This window comes from Nelusetta ayraudi, unplaced genomic scaffold (genome assembly GCF_046127955.1).
Source record: "Nelusetta ayraudi isolate G7.1 ecotype Tasmania unplaced genomic scaffold, CSIRO-AGI_Nayr_v1 ptg000048l, whole genome shotgun sequence".
Classification (NCBI taxonomy): Eukaryota; Metazoa; Chordata; class Actinopteri; order Tetraodontiformes; family Monacanthidae; genus Nelusetta; species Nelusetta ayraudi.
In genome coordinates this window covers 17534576-17554319 of record NW_027466098.1, presented here as the reverse complement: position 1 = coordinate 17554319, position 19744 = coordinate 17534576, and the positions used below count along the sequence as shown (strand labels likewise).

At 44.8% G+C, this 19744-nt stretch overlaps 2 protein-coding genes across 4 annotated transcripts in view; one reads left to right on the top strand and one right to left on the bottom strand.

Moving 5' to 3' along the window:
- The window catches only part of LOC142895613 (FRAS1-related extracellular matrix protein 2-like), a 51053-nt gene extending 44643 nt beyond the window's left edge, over positions 1-6410 (top strand). Inside the window, exons 17-24 of the mRNA XM_076036809.1 lie at positions 1862-2054; positions 2208-2312; positions 2431-2558; positions 2639-2773; positions 3425-3551; positions 4000-4187; positions 4271-4417; positions 5052-6410. Coding sequence (XP_075892924.1) covers positions 1862-2054; positions 2208-2312; positions 2431-2558; positions 2639-2773; positions 3425-3551; positions 4000-4187; positions 4271-4417; positions 5052-5594 — 1566 coding nt within the window. The 3' untranslated portion in view covers positions 5595-6410. The remainder of the gene's footprint in view (positions 1-1861; positions 2055-2207; positions 2313-2430; positions 2559-2638; positions 2774-3424; positions 3552-3999; positions 4188-4270; positions 4418-5051) is intronic.
- A 1576-nt stretch (positions 6411-7986) lies between these two features.
- LOC142895612 (tripartite motif-containing protein 3-like) lies at positions 7987-17267 on the bottom strand. Of its 3 annotated transcripts, none has more exons than XM_076036806.1 (12): positions 17091-17267; positions 15604-15844; positions 15301-15452; positions 14879-15059; positions 13382-14111; positions 12835-12938; positions 12567-12734; positions 12311-12479; positions 11602-11661; positions 11242-11312; positions 10763-10903; positions 7987-10686 (listed from the first exon to the last, which is right to left on the bottom strand). In XM_076036806.1, the coding sequence occupies exons 1-12, from the start codon at positions 17237-17239 to the stop codon at positions 10534-10536; spliced, it is 2319 nt and encodes a 772-aa protein (XP_075892921.1). In that variant the 5' UTR covers positions 17240-17267; the 3' UTR covers positions 7987-10533. The 3 variants fall into 3 exon arrangements, with proteins under 3 accessions (XP_075892921.1, XP_075892923.1, XP_075892922.1); XM_076036808.1 differs by having other exon boundaries at positions 15604-15872; positions 17091-17205; XM_076036807.1 differs by lacking the exon at positions 11602-11661.
- Between the last annotated feature and the right edge of the window lie 2477 nt (positions 17268-19744).

Genomic DNA, 19744 nt, shown 5'->3' with positions numbered 1-19744 from the left:
TCCTCAGTGAGGCTGCAGACCTCCTTGCGGTCTGGTATGCGGAATTGGCCGTTTCAACCCTGTGTTCGCATATAAAATAAAATTCTCATTCTTTAAAAAGATGCCCCTGGATTGCCAGTCCTCATTAATTATTCACCAGGATATTAAAACCCAGCCTGGCTCCTTGCTTTTTTCTCCTAAGATGCTAAAGTAAATAAGTAAAGTCATTCGTTACTATCTGGAGACCCACGTTAACCCCTTTTGTAATGATTAACAGCCCGTTGTAGGACCGATTATTTGACTTGTCAAAGCAACGAGTCAATAGCTCGCAGCTTCACAGGAATCTCTATTTCTCTGATGCTTTATGCGCTGAAGGAGGTTTTCGCTGGAATTGCACTTCTTCTAAGGTCTACAAGGAGATATTGGAAACCCTCGGAAAGCCTTGAACGCACCATTAGGCATCCACATTTACCTTGGATGTAGTTCACGGTGAATGTGGGGCATTGGGCCTCATATTAAGCTGATTGTTTCACTGTCGTGTTATAATCACCTCATTAATCATGCCTTTAGGTTAATTTTACAATAGTAATAATGATTAAAAAAAAAAAAGAGCTTCAGCCAAGTGATGGCAGCCCTTTCTTTGCAAGCCAGACTTTGTTGCCTGTGGCTGAATAATTTATATTGTGAGCTTGGTGGTGCCAAGTACTTCTCAACAAGAAGCAGATTCCTGCCTTTTATCAGAAATTTTATTGTGGCCCCTATCAGCACTGTCGAGCTGAAAATACGCTGAAAAAACACTGAGAAAAGAGAAATAGGACCAATGTGTTACAACAACTAATGGTGGTGAAAATAAATAATGTATGAATTATAACTGGAAACATATACATATGTTGGTAATTATATGGTCACTCAATCCAAATCCATATTTGAACTTAAACCCAGGTGTATTTTTGTCCCAGAGAAACAGTATAAATTGCATAGTTTAGCAGCTTTGTCAGTAAGGTTTGTTGCCATAGTAACCATTGAACGGACCCAAAGAAGGCATGCAGATGCATGGTATAATGAGGCGTCATAGATTCAGTTTCGGGATCCGTAAGGTAGGATCAGTGGAAAAAGAAAAAAGCAATTGTTTTGCGGTTGACCTCTGACCTGATCGCTCCTCTGAGTGGGCAAGGCAGGCTGAGCGGAAACAGCTCGGTGCAGGCCGGAGCCGGTGTCAGAGCCTGATGCCCAGCTTAACACTACGACAGGAATTTATTAAGGCCAGGCAGCTTATGTCAGAAGGCAATTCTGCAAATCATTTGCCTGAGCTCTGAGCGCCTTGAGGCCCACAGGCAGGTCTCCACATGAGGCCAGAGCCAGTGCAGGCAGGTTCCTCTCACAGGTCAGAGGAAAGTGCAGATACCTGAGAGCAGCCTCTCAGAAAGGGAGAGAGAGAAAAAGAAGCTGTCACCACTTTATGCCTCTCGGACAGTTCTGGACAGCTCTCTTAAGAGTCTGCCGCAAGTCAAAACAACTGAAATATAGGTCGCACGTGTTCTTTTAACAGCATTTTTTTTTATCTTGTACGGAGAAACATGCAGTACATACTGCTTTGTGATGCTCTTAGACATTGCAGCTATAATTAAAAGAGATCTTGAATAGTTCAGTGCTTCAATCTGTCTATCTGTCATTTCTAATCTGAAGCACTAAACACAAAGTGAGATCATTTCTTCTCAAAGCCAACATTTAAAAAAAATTGAGAATATATTCATAAGACTTAATGCCTGTGATTAGGTTGATTCAGGTGTAGCTCATACCCCGGTTTCTTTTCTTCAGATTTTCGTTCAGGCTGCCTTTCCATTTCCCTCCACATAACTTTATCTCTCCATCTGCTCTGCAGGTATTAAATCTGATCCAGTCCTACGTGACCCTGCGCGTCCCACTCCACGTCTCCTATGTGTTCCACTCGCCCGTGGGAGTGGGAGGATGGCAGCACTTTGACTTGCAGTCGGAGCTCAGGCTCACATTTGTGTACGACACTGCCATCTTATGGAGGGATGGCATTGGTAGCCCGCCAGAAGCCGACCTGCAAGGTAGGGCAGCCTGAGAGCAGCTGCTCACAAGCGTAAGGGGGAAAAAAAAATCCAGGTTTGTGATGGTGATACTGTGGATGTGTGTATGTGTGTATGTGTGTGTGTGTGTGTGTGTGTGTGTGTGTGTGTGTGTGGCTGTCAATGTTTTCGTAGGTGCTCTGTACCCGACCAGCATGCGTATAAATAGCCAGGGGCGACTGGTTGTCAACTTCCGCACTGAGGCTCGATTCAGAGGCTTGTTTGTGTTTGCACATTCAGGTGAGTTTGTTATATTTGGGCACTGGAGCTGAATTTTTTTTAATTGAAAAAAATAATTGCATGCTGATATGAAGTTTTGTACAGAACTACTAAAACTACTTTTTTTTTTTAAAACCAGCTTCACCACTCACTTCCATGGTCATGTGTCCCGACCACCCGGGTTTGACCTTTAACCTCAGCCTTGTGAGGACCACGCCAACGTACAACCAACCCATCCAGCTGTGGACATTTGTCTCAGATTTTGCTGTAAGATCATTATTTTCTCTGATTATTTTTTTGTTAATTGATTTATTTTACTCCTTTTAATGCAAAATCTCCAATCTCAGGTGCGGGACTACTCGGGCACATACACAGTCAAACTGCTCCCATGTACGTCCCCTCCTGGCCTGGAGTACACCATCCCCCCTGCCTGCAACCCCAGAGAGCCTCTAACCTTCGACATGGACATCAGATTTCAGCAGGTGGCCTCATGACACACACTAGTGGTGACTCATATTGGGAACACATTAGTTCATTTAAAATAAAACAGTAAATACAATGGAGGAAAAAAAATCAAAGGAAAAATACGTTCCAACAATATTAAACTGCACCAAACGTGCACTTTCAGGGCTTGGAAGATCCCTCTAAAACAATGAAGAGGGTCGTGGCTGAGAACCATGACAAGAGCCTCCTACAATCTACAGAATCTAAATTCAGTGCAAACTAGGATGGCCAGTAATCAGGCCCCCAAAATTAAAGTATCATAATCAGAGTCCACACTCAAGTGGGAAATCTAAAACTGATTGCGATCAAAAAAAATAAATAAATAAAACTTAATCAGGTTGAAATGTCATCAAAAAGAAAAAGTGTCACCGGCTCATGCGTCATGTCTTGTGTTTAGCGCGAGAGTGAGCAGCTCCCCTTTATCAACTCCCCCCAATTGAACTCAGGTGTGTGAAATCAGGAGCCAGCAGGTGTGTGTGAAATTTAGGAGACAGCAGGTGGAGAGGAGAGATTTAAAGAGGAGGCGAGAGTGCACTCGCAGGTGGTGCACGGTACTGCACCTGGAACGAGAACGTCTGAGTTTCTTTTTTAACTATACATTGTTTTTTGGGTTTGTTCTGTGATTCCAGGTTAGCGACCCCGTGGCTGCTGAGTTTAGCCTGAATACACAGATGATCTTACTGTCCAAACGGATGCTGTGGCTCTCTGATGGCTCGATGGGCTTTGGGCAAGAGAGTGACACAGCATTCTCACAGGGTAAGAGAAATATACAATATAAATCACACGCAAAAAACAACAACAAAGTAAGCGCAAAGAGTTTCTGAATTTAAATCAAGGCTTGTGAATTTTGTTCATTACGCAGCTCCTTGGACTCCTTTCATTGTTCTTATCAAAGGAATTCACTGCATGATGAATGCTCCTGTTTAGCATATTCCCCATTATCTCTCAGTACAAAAGAAGAAAAAAAAGTGCATTGAAGAATTAACATATGAGACATTTTATTGTCTGTTAGTTGGTCGTTCCCAGGAGCTGATTTTCCCTCCTAACAAGATCTTGTCATAGCTGTCAAGGTTGCTGTTGCCAAGATGAGTTTACTGTTGCGTTATGAGCCAATTATTAGAAATAATAAACCTGATAAATGGTTTTTTTTGCTAGTTTTAATTTTTGCACTGTTTTCAACATTAACGTGTTCCTTTTTCCCTAGGCGATGCCATTTATGGCCGAGTGATGGTGGATCCAGTGCAGAACCTGGGTGACTCCTTTATTTGCAGCATAGAAAAAGTGTTTCTGTGTACCGGAACTGATGGATACGTCCCCAAATACAATCCCAGCAACGACGAGTTTGGCTGTCTGGCTGACGCTCAGTCACTTCTCTACAGATTCAAGATAATTGTAAGCAGCACAAGTGATGATCTCAGCTTGTTTCTCCATTTTGTCGTTGCAAGTAAAACCTCTGTTTGTCCTTCTCACTGTAGGACAAGGCCCAGCCAGAGACCCAGGCCAGGTCATTTGGCAACGTAGCCTTCAAGGCCTTCCTGGCAGTGGATGATCCTGGTGCTTTAGCTCTAGTGAGACAACCTGGGTCAGACGGATTCAGAATGGATTCCTCCGCTTTGTTCCAGGTCAGTGTAAATGTCAGAACCACCAAGAAGGAGAAAATGAAAGTTGTGTGACGTTGTGGCGACGAGCAACGTCTTAAAATAGACGGCTGGGCAGTGTCGTCACCAGACCATCAGAATGTTTTCTGTCTGATAAAGCAGTTGCAGTCAGGCAGAATCATTTTCTGTCTAAGTGTGCATGAGTCACAATTTGTGAACAAGACCGCCTGAATGATTTCCTCTCATTTTGGTCAAATGTGCGCAATTATACTTGGGTATAAAATTTTCCCGCTGAACAAAACTCACCCTAGATGAAAGATTATATATTACCTCTAGAAAAACGAATGAATCAATCAGCTGAAGAGCTATGTGCAAAATAACCTCACTGCGAGATGTACAGTGGGGCACTGCATGGAAACCAAAACAAACCGGGGCAGGCAAATTCTCCAAGGCCTTGGTTCCCCTGAGGAAACAATTTCCAATCTCCAATCCAAAGACACCAATCTCTTTGTACCATTTATAATGACAATAATAGGCATGCTTTTCTATTCTAATATGGGTCAACGTCATGAAATTAGCTTGACAGTTCCCTCCTGTGTCAAATTCTGCATCCCGAACCCACAACGGTGCTGCACGGCCGCGTCTCATCTCGTTCCAGGTGTCCACGGGGAGAGAGTGGTACATCCACACCATCTACACCGTCCGTTCCCGCAGCAGCGCCAACCGCGGCATCGGGAAGAGAAGCCTGGAATACCACGCCATCAGCCGGCAGACGGATCTGCTCCCGGAGGGCGGGCGCCGCTCCAGGCGCTCGGCCACGGACGTGCCGGATGTGATAAACGAGATCGGCGTGAGCAACAATCGTGGCACCAACATCCTGCACATCGCGCTGGACCGGAGCAGCAGCCAGCAGAAGACGAACCCGGAGAGGGAGATCGTCACCAAGGGCGTCGTGCCGCGGGAGGTCAACCAGAAGGAGGACGCCGACGACGGGCTGGTGCTCATCATCGGCGTCGTGGTCGGGCTGCTCCTCACCGTGCTCGTCGCCATTGTGGTGGTGCTGCTGGTCCGGTCCAGGCGGGAGAAGAAGAAGGACGTACCGAGCAGCTCGAGCAGCACGGAGCCAATGATGACGCGGGTGCCTAGCAGCAGCAGCAGCAGCAGCAACAACAACAGCGGCAGCGATAGCTCGGAGGTGTAGCCAACCGACCGATGACTGCGGGGTTTCAGTAGAAAGGGTTTTTGTTTTTGTTTCTTTCTTTCTTTTGCAAGTGCCTCTCATTCGGGATAAGAGCAGAAGATTGTGTACAGAGCAAAACGAAACGTCAAGAGCTTTGATTTCGTTTCAGAAAAACTACTTGAAATTACTTGGACTGCCTTGACGGCAGGCGAGCGTCCCGGACACGAACGCGGAGACGAGACAAAACGTTTGCAACCGTTCCAAGGCACTTGTCAAGTCGTCGGCATTCACCCGCTGATTTGCTTTCGATGCCACTCGATCCAAAAGAAAAGGTGGTTTTGTGTTTTCCAAAGGTGCTGTAGAAGATGCCGGGTTCTACTGACTGGGTCATGCACACTGTAGATGTTCACACTGGGCTTTTTTTAATGTCTGATTTGCTGCAGTAAGACACTGTTCATAGGTTATTGTCCTCTCGTGTTTAAACGTGTCTGTACGTATAAAGAATGTCCTGATACTCAGTGTGTGCCTAAGAAATCACAGGAAACTGAGTTTTTGTTTTGTTTTTTGTTTTTTAAATGAATGTTATGTTTGTCCTGTGCGAACACTAAGACCTCCATTCAAATAAATAAAATGGTTTCTCGTTGCTTTTTTGCGCACATGTTTTTGCATGCATCCATTTTTGTATTTCCATACTGTTTGAAACTGTGTATAAAAAAAAAAGCTCCTCTGAATGGAATTGTGACAAATGCCTATACTGTATTTCTACCAGTATGTGTTTTACAGTGTTCCTCACCTTATTGATTTTGTAACTGCCATTGATTGCTAAGTCCTTATATATATATATATATATAAAAAAAAAAAAAACTGTATCACTAAATGATTAGAGTTGATCTGTAGTTGCTAATTTTGAGACAGCTGGTCTGCAAAGTACAGAACGCCATCGTAGAATTTATACGTTTGTTTGACTTCAGCAGCAACTACTAGTATTCTTAGCACAACTGGTCTGTAAGTTTCCAATTGTTGAATCCTGCAGCGCTTTCAAAGAAACTTTTAAACAAGGTGCATATTTACCTTAAAGGGAATGCTTTTATTTTTTACATACAATCATTATCTTTATTGCCAGACCTGCTGTACTCTGTAATTCATCGGTTATAAATGTATTTATTTATTTGTCAATGAGCGTTATTCATTGCTGGCATTACTTTTTTTTGTATTTACCTTCAGAACTGTTTGAGTTACAGTAGACAATTTACAGAACTTTGAATTGCCATTAATATATGATTACCTCATAGACATAAGTACTCTATGATCAGTAGTAAGTTGACAGGCACTGCATTTTTGAAGCATAGGTTTATTTTTTGCCATTTATTCATAATCTGAAAACATTCTATGCAACCTGTGGTACCATATTCTAATGAGACCTCTGAGTATAATTCTAGATTCAACATGCCCTCCCCTCGCTCCAATGCTCCTGAGCTTTATCATACACATGTATGTTTGTATATACATATGTAATATCTATAAACATTGCAATCATTTGGATGTCTTGGGAATGGTTATTGTTAAAACTACATAGCCTTTGTGCTGTACGTATTTGGAAACTAGACCAAAAGCACAGCATGGTCCACAAATAAATAATTTTTCAGGAAAACATGTAAGACGTATGTGGTGTGTGTAAGCCAAAGCAGCTTTTGGTATGCATGACATGATCAATTTCTTTCATTATGGTTCAAATCTTAGTAGTGGAGGAACACAGTGTGAATTGCCGACTGACTGATAGAACATTTTTGTCTTTTATTTAAAGGCCCGGTCAGTATATTTAGAGCGATTTACTTGCATGAAATGAAAAGAAAATGCATAGGTAACTTTGAAGCTAGATAAGCCCACTGAAATAAAAAAGAAAGAGTTTCTGCGTGGGTTCTCTACGGGTTCTCCAGCTTCCTCCCACAGTCCAAAAACGTGCATGAAAGGTGAATTGTGAACTCGAAATTGACTTTAGGTGCGTGTGAGTGCGAATGGTATTATAAGTACTGGATACCGGACTGGAAATATGGCGGCCATTATTTTTTTTTCCCCAGTGGCCACTCGATGAATTGCAGCAATCAATCAATCAATCAATCAATCATAGACAGCAGTACAAAAATAATCGCCTTCGCAACGGCTAACAGGACGACTGTGACCTGAAACGCGATTCATATCAAATCTTTCTATTGTAGATTTTTCAGTGATGGTCTTTTCGTTGTTATAAAGGCGCACGCTCTAAAGGCCTATTTATGCGGAAGTAAAAATAAATAAATAAATAAAAAATAAATAAATAAATAAAGTGTGCGCAACTTCATTGAAATCAATGGGCCGCTATATTGGACTCTGGGGACCTCGGATAAACACAGCACACGCAGGACCGACACAGAGCTTGAGTAAACCATGTGCTTTTATTACCAGTGCATAATCATAGAGAAAACAAAATTGTTGGTATTGGTTTGCCCCAAACAGTGGCGGGAAAATGACTTGGACACAAACAAAATCAATCAAACAAACAAACAAACAAACAAAACAAAACAAACTGAGCCTTTGACTCACCGAAGACGTCTCAGCTCGTGTTTGGCAACAAGTTGAACAACAGAGCAGGTGAGTGGAAAAGCAGCAGCTTCCTCGTCGTCTGTGCTGGCGGGCGATGATCCCCCACGTGTAGCACAGGGACGATGGCGAGTGTTAATGTTGCTTTATTCAGCAAAACGCTGAGATTGATTATGTCAGACAGGAAGTTGCCTCCGTCCTGCACCGAGTCTCTGCTGTGGCACCAGGTTTATCTTATGACTTTACACATAAATGACCACTAGAGGGCGAAAGAGCAGCAAAAAGCACTACTACAGGGTCTTGCATGATGGCTATTGGAATGCAGGCTTAAAACTCAGACCTAACAGTGTTTTTTTTTATTTTATTTGTTTTTTTCAAAGTTACGACAAGGTAATAACTGAGTGTGTTCTAAGTGTAACTGCGGGAAAACAAAACGTGACAAGTGTTGAATGATACTGTAACCGCGTCCGAGTGTGTAAAGTTTTTTTTTTTGTTTGTTTTTAAGTGATGCATAACAACGTAAAACAGAATCCATTCCAAATCATTTCTGTGATATTGGTTGCAGAAAACCTTTTGCTCACACAGAGTTTATCTTTTCCCATTTTTATTTCTCCCTGAAAATTTAACACAGTGCCATGAAGTTTTTAAAGGTCTTTCGCTCGCATGGCAATCTGCTTTGAATGTATTTCCTGAGAGGTCATTCTTTTTGCTTGTAGCTATTACCACTTCTGCAACCGACATTCTTTAATTATGTATTCGGATATTGGATTCTGCTTTAGGTTAAATTACCTTTACAAAGAGAGCTAAAAAATAAAGGGAAAAAAAAAGGAAGAAAACAAGCACATCAATTTAGAAAAATAATTTGTAAATGCTCGGCAAGTGTATAAAATAAAATAAATTAGCTTATTTTTTTTTAAATTTTGTCCTTTTTTTTCTTTCCAACAGATATTAACAAAAATGGTCATTGTGCTGCTGACGTTAGCAATAAATATGACACGCTTTCTCGTCAAAGCATGTGCCGGGTATGTTCCAAAAAAAGCACACTTTTTAACAGCTGCCATACACGCCTTTTAAAATCCTTGACTTTTGCTCTTTGAATTAAAAGCCGAAAGGCCGTGAGATCCAAATCATAGCAAATACACAAGGAGTGATCTAATATACACAATATACATACATGTATATACAGTACGTACAGCAAAAAAAAAATAATAAAAAAATCAATGCACAGATGGTGGTGACGTTTGCTATGTGATGTGGTTACACAGGAGGGTTTACATTGCGCTGATTGAGAAGCGTTTGCACATTCATGTCACTGAAAGCGTTAACTACTATGTGAGTAAGTCGGCTGACGGTTACACTGTGTTGTTGGCTATTCGTTAAGTTATACATGCATTTTTTTGGACAAGCTATGGCTCTTTAAATACCTGCAACTACCATCCCCCGCCTGTTCAGTAACCCAGATCACCACCGGCAGACCGTCAAACCTGCCCTTTATCTCCGTGACTCGTCCAAACGATGCTACATTACCCAACACTTTGGCTGCGTTCAGACTGCTGGCGAATCTGATTCAAATCAGATTCCTTCTCAAATCTGATTTTTAGGGCTGACTGTCCACACTGTTTTTTTTTAGCAAGTGTCCAAATGGGATCTGGCTCTGTTCAGACTGGGCCACGTTATTGACCGATCTGACAGGTTGCTGTAGCAACGACGTCGGCGCGGGGGAGTCGTCCAGCGCATGCAGATTGTGACGTCATATAATTGCGACAGCAGCACTTGTTGCGATGCATGCCCTGGAGCTTGGCTTGAATGGAGCCATCTCCCCACAGACTGATGAGGTGATGAGTTTCCTCCTCTGTCCAGGGACTGCTGTTTTCTACTTCTTATGTCACCTGGAATGGCGCCCTCTGGTGGCCCTCTCTGGTCTGGCGTATTGGCTCTTGCGTCGCGTAGAGCGACGTCACGCACAGTCAAAAACCGATCGGTGTGTTTGGAGCTGTTCACACTGAGACGCATCTGTCCAAATGCCATTTGAAACTACCTCCCGGAGGTGGTTTCAATCCGTTTTGCAGAAATCGGATTTCATGTGATTTGTGACTGTTCAGACTACAAAAGAACCAACCGGTTTCAATCTGGGTGGGCTAAAAATCGGACTTTGGCTGGCAGTCTGAACGCGCCCTTTGAAACACTGTCCTCAATTAATCATCTTCAGGAGGATAAACTCGGGTTCAAACACGCCACTTTGTGTAGGGGGGACCAGCTTATGTGCACATCAAAAAGGCTATATCAGAAAGATCATTGCACCCTGTGGAATACATTTGTTGTGTCGTCGTCATCAGTCAGTCAGTCAGTGCTCGCAGTGGTGGGAGAAGGCCGCCTGGCTTCCCTACTGCAGGTAACGGTACACCTTGAAGCAGTGGTTGCCGGAGTCGGCCACCGCCACGTGGCCGTCGGAGGTGAGGGCCAGGCCCTGGGGCCCGTAAAGGGGGTCCGCTGATGTGTTAATGTAGGACAGGAAGGACCCGGAGCTGTCGAATACCTGGTACACAGGAGAGAATGGCCGTTGACTCGAGCACTTTTAAAATTTGACGTGGTGTCGTTTTTCTGAAGCCGACCTGAATTCGACTGTTGCCCCAATCGGCGACGATGATGTTTCCGTTGGCGTCCACGGCCACGCCCGTCGGAGCGTTGAACTGTCCGTTCCCCTCCCCGTGGGAGCCGAACTTAAACAGGAACTCCCCGTCGGCGTTGTACACCTGGCAAAAAAGATTAAACAGGAAACAGAAATGGGATAATGAACGTTTGCTTAATGGAAAACATGTTTTTGTGCAGAGAAATGTGAGACACAAGGGCAGCATTATTAACAGATCATGAAAGCAGCTTGGTTTGCCCCTTTTACAGTGTACCGAAGATATGTCAATGTTAATGTGTAACCTGCAGCTTATAAAACTGAAGTAGTTGATTAAATGCAAGTAAATGTAGCCTGATAATTAGTAGATAGATGCTCTTCCTAAACTTGCATGAACACACACACACACACACACACACACACACACAGTCACACACACACACACACACTTGAAACATGCCATACCTTGACCGAATGGTTATGAAAGTCTGTGACCACGATCTCATTCTTGTTGTTCACGGCCACAAAGTGAGGACCTGCGAGCAGCAGCAGGAGAGACACAGAGAACATGAACCCAGGGACGAGTCATCCAGTGCCTTTACGAGACAAGAGAGGAAGTTCCACACTATTTTTGGACTTGAGACAGAAAGAACAAAAAAAACAAAACAAAAAAAACAAAACAATGAGACACACAACGGTCACAGAGAGGCTCTCGATGTGCTGATGTGGGACGGGTGTGTGAGACATGAACAGAGCCGATGCAGCGACACACTCAGGAGACGGTACAGAAGATTTGCAACATTCATCGGGGAATTAATTACTTACTGAAAACAGGGCCAGATTTACTAAGCTTTTGTTCCAGTGCAATGTTTGCACCACTTTTTTCTAAAAGGGAAGAAAAGGTCCACGTGAGAGATTAAAAAAAAAAAAAAAAAAAAAAGGTAAAAAAATTCAAGCAGGAGAGGTTTCATTGAAATTGTTTCACTGCTGCCATGCGACAAAGAGCTCCATGCGTCTGAGGGGGAGTCCAGCAGCGCAGACACATTGCCAGGACAGACGGACACTGCAACACTTGCATGCATTAGTGCGCATTGTTAACGTTGTTCACCCAACAGCTGCCTTGTACTGCAGTGGGCACGTGCTGATAAAAAGGTTCCACGCTGCGTAAAATCACTAAACTAATATATTGTGTTCAATGAGTTTGTCAGTGAACGACCCAGAAATGACAAAAGTGCATCTTTTACTTCTTTGGCAAAAACATGCAAACCACAAGTTTTAGCAGGAAACACCACTGGCCACGAGTTTCAATTTCTACTTTGCGCATCCATAAAATTTTCTCAACTCAAGTCCAGAAGGAAATTTTTTTTTGACATAGGACCTTTAAATGCGACATAATTAGTGCAAAAACATCAACCCCATCAACCTTAGTGACGTTAAATGTTCAATCTAACATTCCTTCATGCTACGCTACAGCATGCCAACATCCGCCAGCGACGAAGCGGTTGCTGCACTGGTACCACGCAGCGCTCACTACCTGCAAAGTGGCGGTCCGACGTCCCTCTGGCGCCGAACTTTGTCACCAGCTTCCCGTTGGACTGGAAGATGAAGACGCAGCAGGCCTTGTTGTCGGCCGTGATGATGTGTCCGTTCTTATCCACGGCCACACCTTTGGGACCCATGAGTCTCCCGGCACCGATTTTGTTCTGTGGCATCCGGAGGGAGAAGAAGTTATGGGTCTGGGCAACAAATTCAGCTTTGTGTGGGTTTCTAAAAGGAGGAGCACGAGTTACCTTGAACTTTCCATCCGAGGAGAAGATGCTGATCCACCTGTTGTCGTAGTCGGCCACAATGATGTCGCCGTTCATGTCCACTGTGACCCCTGTGGGGCGCTGCAGCTGGCCCGGCGAGCGACCTCTGACCCCAAATCTCATCTTGAACAGGCCGTCGTTTGAGAACACCTTTTTTGGGAAAACGGCAAAGACTTCATTTCCATTTTAAAAACCTGAATAGTGAAAAAGTAATTTTTCTTTTTTTTAATTTAAAGGAGTCAAAACCGACCTGTATACACTGGTTGTTACTGTCGGCCACCACGATCCGCCCGTTAGTGGAGGTGGAGATTCCTTGCAGGTTGGTGAATTCTCCTTTGTCTCGCCCTCTTGTCCCTGCCAATGTTTACAAAGGTGAAAGGCTTTACAAACGCTGGGCTTTAGGATTAATATTTTTATTTTTGTAGCGCTGCACGGTTTCCTCATGCACTCGCTTGGCACTAAATAAATATATAAAAATAAAATAGACCAAAGTTTGATTCTATTCCGACTGCTTCTGATTGGTTCTCCTGTCCAGTTTGGAATTGCAGCGCCCCCTACCAATTGCCTAACAGTTGCAACGTCTCTCTCTGCTGCCCAAAGCTGAACACTGTCAGGTCTAAACCGCTGAGAACATTTATTCAAAGTTTTAGAAAAGCGGGCAAAATGCAATCAAATGTAATTAGTTACATTACTCTGATAAAGTAATACTTTATAAACGATTCGATTTTCAATACGGTAACCAATGAAATTTTGCAACGCTGCTCAGCTTCGCGGGAGGCTGTCAGTCGTCCACCCACCCACTCTGTAGATGAGCTCGTCCTCTATGGGGTTCTCCTTCTTCTTGGTGGTGCTGTACATGCTGGACGGCCGCCGCACCGCCTTCTGCCGCACGTGGCCGCCGCCGCCGCTCGGCGACTTCACCCTCCTCTTGACGTCGTCCGGCGACTGGAGCACGTCCGAGGGCTTGACGGCGCGCAGGCGGAAGGGGCTCCCCCTGACGGGCTGCTCGTACAGCAGCAGCGAGAAGGTGAACTCGCCCTCGGTGCGCACCGTGTAGCCGATCTCGTAGGTGCCGTTCTTGTTGTCGGCCACCTCGGCCTCGGCGCGCGTCCCGTCGGCGGAGACGATCTCCGCCCTCAGGGCGGCGTTGCCCGACTTGACCAGCTCGCCGTCCTTGTCCTTGGTGGTGACGGTGACGGTGGTGTGCTGGTTGACCAGCGCGTGGCGCAGGCCCTCGCCCGTGGCCACGCTGGTGTGGCCCACGGCGCCCGTGGTGATCAGCACCCCGAGGTTCTGGATGGAGCGCCGCAGCCCGTCCGTCTCCACCTGGCACTCCAGGTGGCCGTTTTCGTGGGGCTGCTCGGGGAAGGTGTGCCTCGCCAGGGCGCCCACCCGCTCGCCCATCTGCTTCTGGACCAGCAGCACCTCGGTGGCGCTGCCGTGGCTCAGGGCCTGCTCCGTGAAGTTGCAGCTGCTCTGGATGTTCTCCTTGCCCTGCAGCAGCGAGGACAGCTGGGCTTGCAGCACCTGGGAGGAAGAAGAGGAAGAAGAAGAGGAAGAATTCAGCAAACAAAACTGAATTGGAGAAGATATGGAGAGTTCAGAGTACTGATAGTTGGAACAACTCGTAATAGTTTTTGTCTGCATGTGGAGTGAAACTTTGGAATAGTCTCAATATCCAACACAAGCAATGACAAAATATCAACAAATTTAAAAACATTTATACACATTCATAATGCACTTAACATTTTGTGAATCTCAAAGTGCTGCAGAATTTAAAAATGAACAAAAAACAGCAAAAAAAAACAAAAAAAACATCAGTGCTTCTGCTGCACCATATTCTGCCCTATAATATTGACGTGTGTTTGTTGTTCCTCCTCATGTAGGCATGTAATGTTGTTGTTTATTACCAGGTATTATGGTTCTTACCATTGTTGATACAATATCATTATTTAGATATTTTATTTAGATATTATATATATTTTTTCTACTATAGGTCTATTTTTTTTCATCCTTCTGGTTTGAAGTTAAGGACTTGTGACATATTTTTGAGTTCATTTATTAAAGAGAACCAGCAGTTCCCACTCCTTTTCAAGCATAGAGAATGGGTTTGAATGTCAAACCTCTGTTGGAAATAGTTGCATAAGAAGATACTGTTGTATGTAGGTTATCTGTGTTGTACAATGCTTCTTTCATCTGCTCGGACTAAATAAAATGACAGAAGTAAAAGAGGAAGCGATGAGTCGGCGGCGTGCGTGCAAAACACATTCTCAGTGCCCAGTTTCCCCGCTGACCTTCTGCTTGGTGGTGCAGATGTTCTCCACCTCCGTGATGAGGGCGGTCTTGCGCTGGTGCAGGGCCTTCTCCAGCTCGTCAAAGGTGCTGCTGATCTCTGAGACCGCCTGACTTTTCCGCTCGGTGAGCTGCTTGGATATCTCATTCACGAGGTCGATGGCAGCCGTCAGCTGAGGTAGTCTGCGACGAGGGAGAGCGAAGGAAGTGAACGCGAGGAAGACCGACGGCGACGCCCTCTGATATATATATTTTTTTTTTAATCTGTGAGGGCTCTAAGCCGTCCGGGTCGTCGTAGTCTTAAAGGTTAAGTTAGCGCAGCTGAAAGGATTCTTCGGAATTTCCGATGAAAACAGTCGAGCTGCCTTCGCTTTTAACCCTTCAATCCATATTTCTAAAACTCCAGTGTGGATTTCAAACGTACCTGTTGCGCAGAGCGTCCAGCTGAGTTTTCAGCGCCGACTTGTGCTGCTCCAGCACGTCCCTCAGAGGAACCGTCACATGCTCCCTGTGTTCCCCCTCCGTACACTCCAGGCACATGGCCGTTTCACATGACTCGCAGTAAAACTCCATCACCTGCAGATGGTGCAGTGGAGCGCCACATGACGCGAATGTGAATCTTTTCCTTCAGAAAAGGTCCTTGAAGGAGGGGCTTCAATTCAAGGAATCTCCAGCTCACTGTGGTGAATCTGTGGCGGCTCTTTTTATTTGGTTTCTTCTCACTCACCTTGCCCTCGTGGTTGGGGCAGGACAGGGGCTGGCACGCCGTGGCGGCGCTGGCCGACTCCAGGACGTTGCAGTCGTCCGGCCTGCTGCACTCTGGGTCTCGCTGCAGGACTTCCATGAGGTTGGTGATGAAGAAATTGTTCTGCAAGGCCGCCACGCCCTTCTCTGGCAGGATGGAGGTCTGTCTGCACACTGGGCAGGACAGCGTCAGAGACTGGGGAGGGATGTAGTTCTGTAGACATCTGCGCAAGAGGTACGATTTAAAAGCATCTAATTAGCGGGACGAAGGCAGGCGGGAGAAAACAAACAGAAAAACAAAACTTGCCGTTAAAATCGAAAGATTCAGTGTGAAAAATTTGAATGACTCCACTGTGAGAGGGCCGGAGCTGTGGAAACGCTTGTTTCCAAAAAAAAATACAGAGTGGTAAAGAATGCTGGCTGTTTCTTTGAGGTCTCACTGTCTTACATCAGGCAGAAGCCACCGGGATGAGAGAACTGCCGAGGGCGGCGGGATTGGAGACGTGACACATAAAATTGGAATTTTTTGAAGATGCGTTTTCAGCAGCCTGGCTAAAAATAAACCACAGCCAGAGAAAATGAATGAACCGTGTCGGATACAGTCAACCATTAACTCCTTCTCACATTATTGTTACTTATTTCTAAGGATTTACTCGGCCTAACATCACGCCAAACAATGAATACAAGCTTTTCATTGGTGGGTCTGTTTTCTTTTTCTTTCTTTTTCTCGTGTCGTCCCGTGTCGTTACTACTCTCAGGATTTGTATAATTTATCTCATACCCCAGTGGAGCAGCTTTGCGTTATTAATCATCAGCATAATTTGCCCTTTGTTTACAACCTCCACTTGTTTTTAGCTTCCGGCTAAAACTGCCGCTCTGTTGAACCTTCGCAAATGACTGGAAGGAAACGACAACAAGGTGGCCGCAAACCAGTTTCAGAGGGCAAAAGTCATTGAGCACAACATGGAACATGCAATTCTGCACATATAATTCTGCTTCTTCCTTTATTTTAACTGTAGCTGCGTTTCCATGACGCCTAGAATTACGCAAAGCCTGAATATCGCAATAAAAAACTGGAAACACCGAAACTTGGAAAAACCTCTCAAATGTGACTAAAAGGTTTTTACGTTCTCATGAGGTGGTTTTTCAGACGTGTATCGATAGATGGAGGTATTTCGCAAAAGTGTCAGGGAAACACTGTTTTTCTACACGTCACGCGGGTCATGTGATCAGTTTGCTTCAAGTGAAAATGCCGCGTTGTGTTCGGACGGAGGAGGAGAGGCGCTTCACACCGTTCAATGGAAACACCTGCAAATCACAATTGTACTTGGTCGTAAATTTTAGAAATATCGCTTTTATTTTGCGAGAAACTGTAATGGAAACTCAGCTCATGTCACATTTCACAACTATTTCTCTTTCGAAATAATCTTATCAGTCAACCAGTGGTGTACCGATGCACTTGCGGCTTACTTCTCGCAGAAGGTGTGCAGGCAGGGCAGGACCTTGGGGTTGTGATAATGGTCCAGGCAAATACTGCAGACCAGGAACTGCTTGTCTATCTGCCGGACCACGGGGCTGGTGCTGCCGGTCTCACGCTTGGCCATGGTGACGGTGGACATTCATGAAGGGGACAGGGACCCACTTCACCTGCGGGACACACACACACACACACACACACACACGCAGAGGACGGACAGATCAGAGAGAGATCGCTTCAGGGCGTCACGAGGAGGAGGGAAAAGCCAACCCGGGTGAGCAGGGCGTGTTTGTCTGCCCTCGGCATGAGGAAATGAGTCATAATATGTTGTTAACATTACAAGACTACACCCCAGCTTAGGTCTCCCTCCTTCAAACTGTGTCAGTAGGATGAACAACACCACGCCAGAGTTTGTTTGACTTCCAGACTGCAATTAAAAACATGCTGCGGTGGAATAAAAAAAAAAAAATCCCCGGCACTGACAGGCTCGACCTGCCAGGTATGCAGTGTTGCCAGAGCCAACGGTTCTGTTTACACTGGCCTTAGAGGTTACATGCTGTGAAAAAAGAATGCTGTTAACAAACACAATGTGCTCTCTAAAGCCATTTTGTGTTCTCAGATGTATTGTTTCCCCCTGCAGGAGTGTTACATGTTACAACTGAGGAATGTTGAAGGATAAATCAATAAAGAGAATAGTGTTGATTATTAAAAGGCAATTAACCTAGCATATAGTATATATATCTACGGGGATAGTTATGTAGCATGTTTGTGTATATGCTATGTATTTATATGGATATCTGTGCAGTATATGCATATATATACACTACTATATCATGTTATATTATGCAATATTGAATGTATAAGGATATGTATGTAGCATATTTTTATTTTATAATTAAATGTATATACAGATATTTATGTAGTCTATGTTATATATTGTACATTTAGATGGATATCTGTGTAGCATGTAGCATGTCGTTTCCGAACTATGTGCAGTGTTTTGTTATGTTGTTGCTTTATTGTTTTAATTATTTGTATTACTGTATTTTTTTTATTTTTTTTATTATTTCTTTCTTTTTTTGTGCACAAATAGTTGTGTATAAAACATATTTTATACACATTCTATTCATTCATTCATTCATCAGTGTAGGCCTGCTGCCTTCCAGCCCAGATGGGAGCCGCTGGTAATTGTATCAGTAGGTCACAGACAGATTATGATAGTGCTCCACTGCCTTATTGCACATCTGTCATATAACACAAAAAGGAGAGTGTAAACACGGACAAAACAAGCATAACAAGGATTAGCTGTCATTTAACATTAATCTGAAGTCCCTGCAGTTCAGGCAGAGAGGTCGCGTTCTACATCAACATGTCTAAAACACCGTCTCAAATAAAGTACATTGCAGGAGCAAAGGACTTTGAGAGTCTGTGTACATGAAGTGGCATAAAACACATCAGTCCTTTGTTGCATGAGACAAAGGTTAACCCATTGGAAAGTAATCATGGCTCTGTCAACGTTTCATTGGCGTAAAACAGACAATTTTCTTTTGATCAGCCAAAAACTCTGATTTTTTTTTCCCCCCTACCAACGTGGAAAGGCTAAATTCAAGGGACTGTTTCTCAGATATTTCCTGAACAATCCCACTCGCCGGCTGACTGAGTAGGATGTGGATGATGTAATACCAAGCGCGAGAGGTGCTGCAGTTTGCTGTTACTATAATGAACATGTTAATCATCAGTAGCACAAAAGAAGACTGAGCATCGGCTTGAGAGTTTCAAGGTTGCATAATATACATCCCTAACGAACCCACAGACATCTGACTAATAATGACGAAGAACAAAGGCTCATATCTTTTCTTAGCCAGCCCTGTCAGCTTACCCATCATGCATCACAGCGCCATGACTGTACCGGCCCCCCCGGAATCCAAGATGGCGGCCAGTGAAGTCGCTCACCCAGCGCAAATGCCAACAAAGTTTTTGACTGCCGCTTTAATGCAGTCAGGACGCGGCCAATCTCAGCTCGTTCTGATTGGCTGCGTCGTGACGTGTCTGTAGGTGACCTCCTCCAGAATCGTTCTGATTGGCCAACTAGATCATGTGAGTTACAGAGGCATGATGGGAAGTGACGCTACCGCGCGTGCTCTATGGGCCCATTGATGGGGAAGTCAAAAAGTTTTTCAGCGTATGCGCTGGGTGAGCAACTTCATTGAAATGAATGGGCCGCCATCTTGGACTCTGACGGCCCGATTGCCAGTCCGGTATCCAGTTCCTATAATACATCCATGGACTGCACAGGTCACTGGCCCCGCCCCTTCTGCTGTCCTCTGCTCCAACAGCCCGGCTCACGATTTCTCCTTTGAGGTCGCCACCAGACCAAGCGGCGCTCTCTCTCTCCCTCAGTCTGACATCAGCCTCCCAGCTATGATCACACGTCACCGACCTACAGAAGCCACAACTCCGAACAGCACTGACAGCGTTTCCACCAGCCTCTGTTCCCTCGGAGTTCGGGGGAGAAAAGAGGAAGCTTTCAAAGGCCATTCCCCAAATTCCTCTCATTTCCTTCCCTGGACTCCCAGCTGGCTGAGTTCAGGCTCCACCTGTCTGTTTGTGGCGAGATATAAGGCAGGGGGGGAGTCAGGGGTGAACC

Coding starts and splice junctions, on each gene's coding strand:
- LOC142895612 (XM_076036806.1), bottom strand. CDS start 17,239: ATGTCCACCGTCACCATGGCCAAGCGTGAGACCGGCAGCACCAGCCCC. Junction 14,112..14,878: donor TCTGCACCACCAAGCAGAAG/GTCAGCGGGGAA, acceptor TCTTCCTCCCAG/GTGCTGCAAGCCCAGCTGTC. Junction 11,662..12,310: donor GTCGGACCGCCACTTTGCAG/GTAGTGAGCGCT, acceptor CTTCCCTTTTAG/AAAAAAGTGGTGCAAACATT.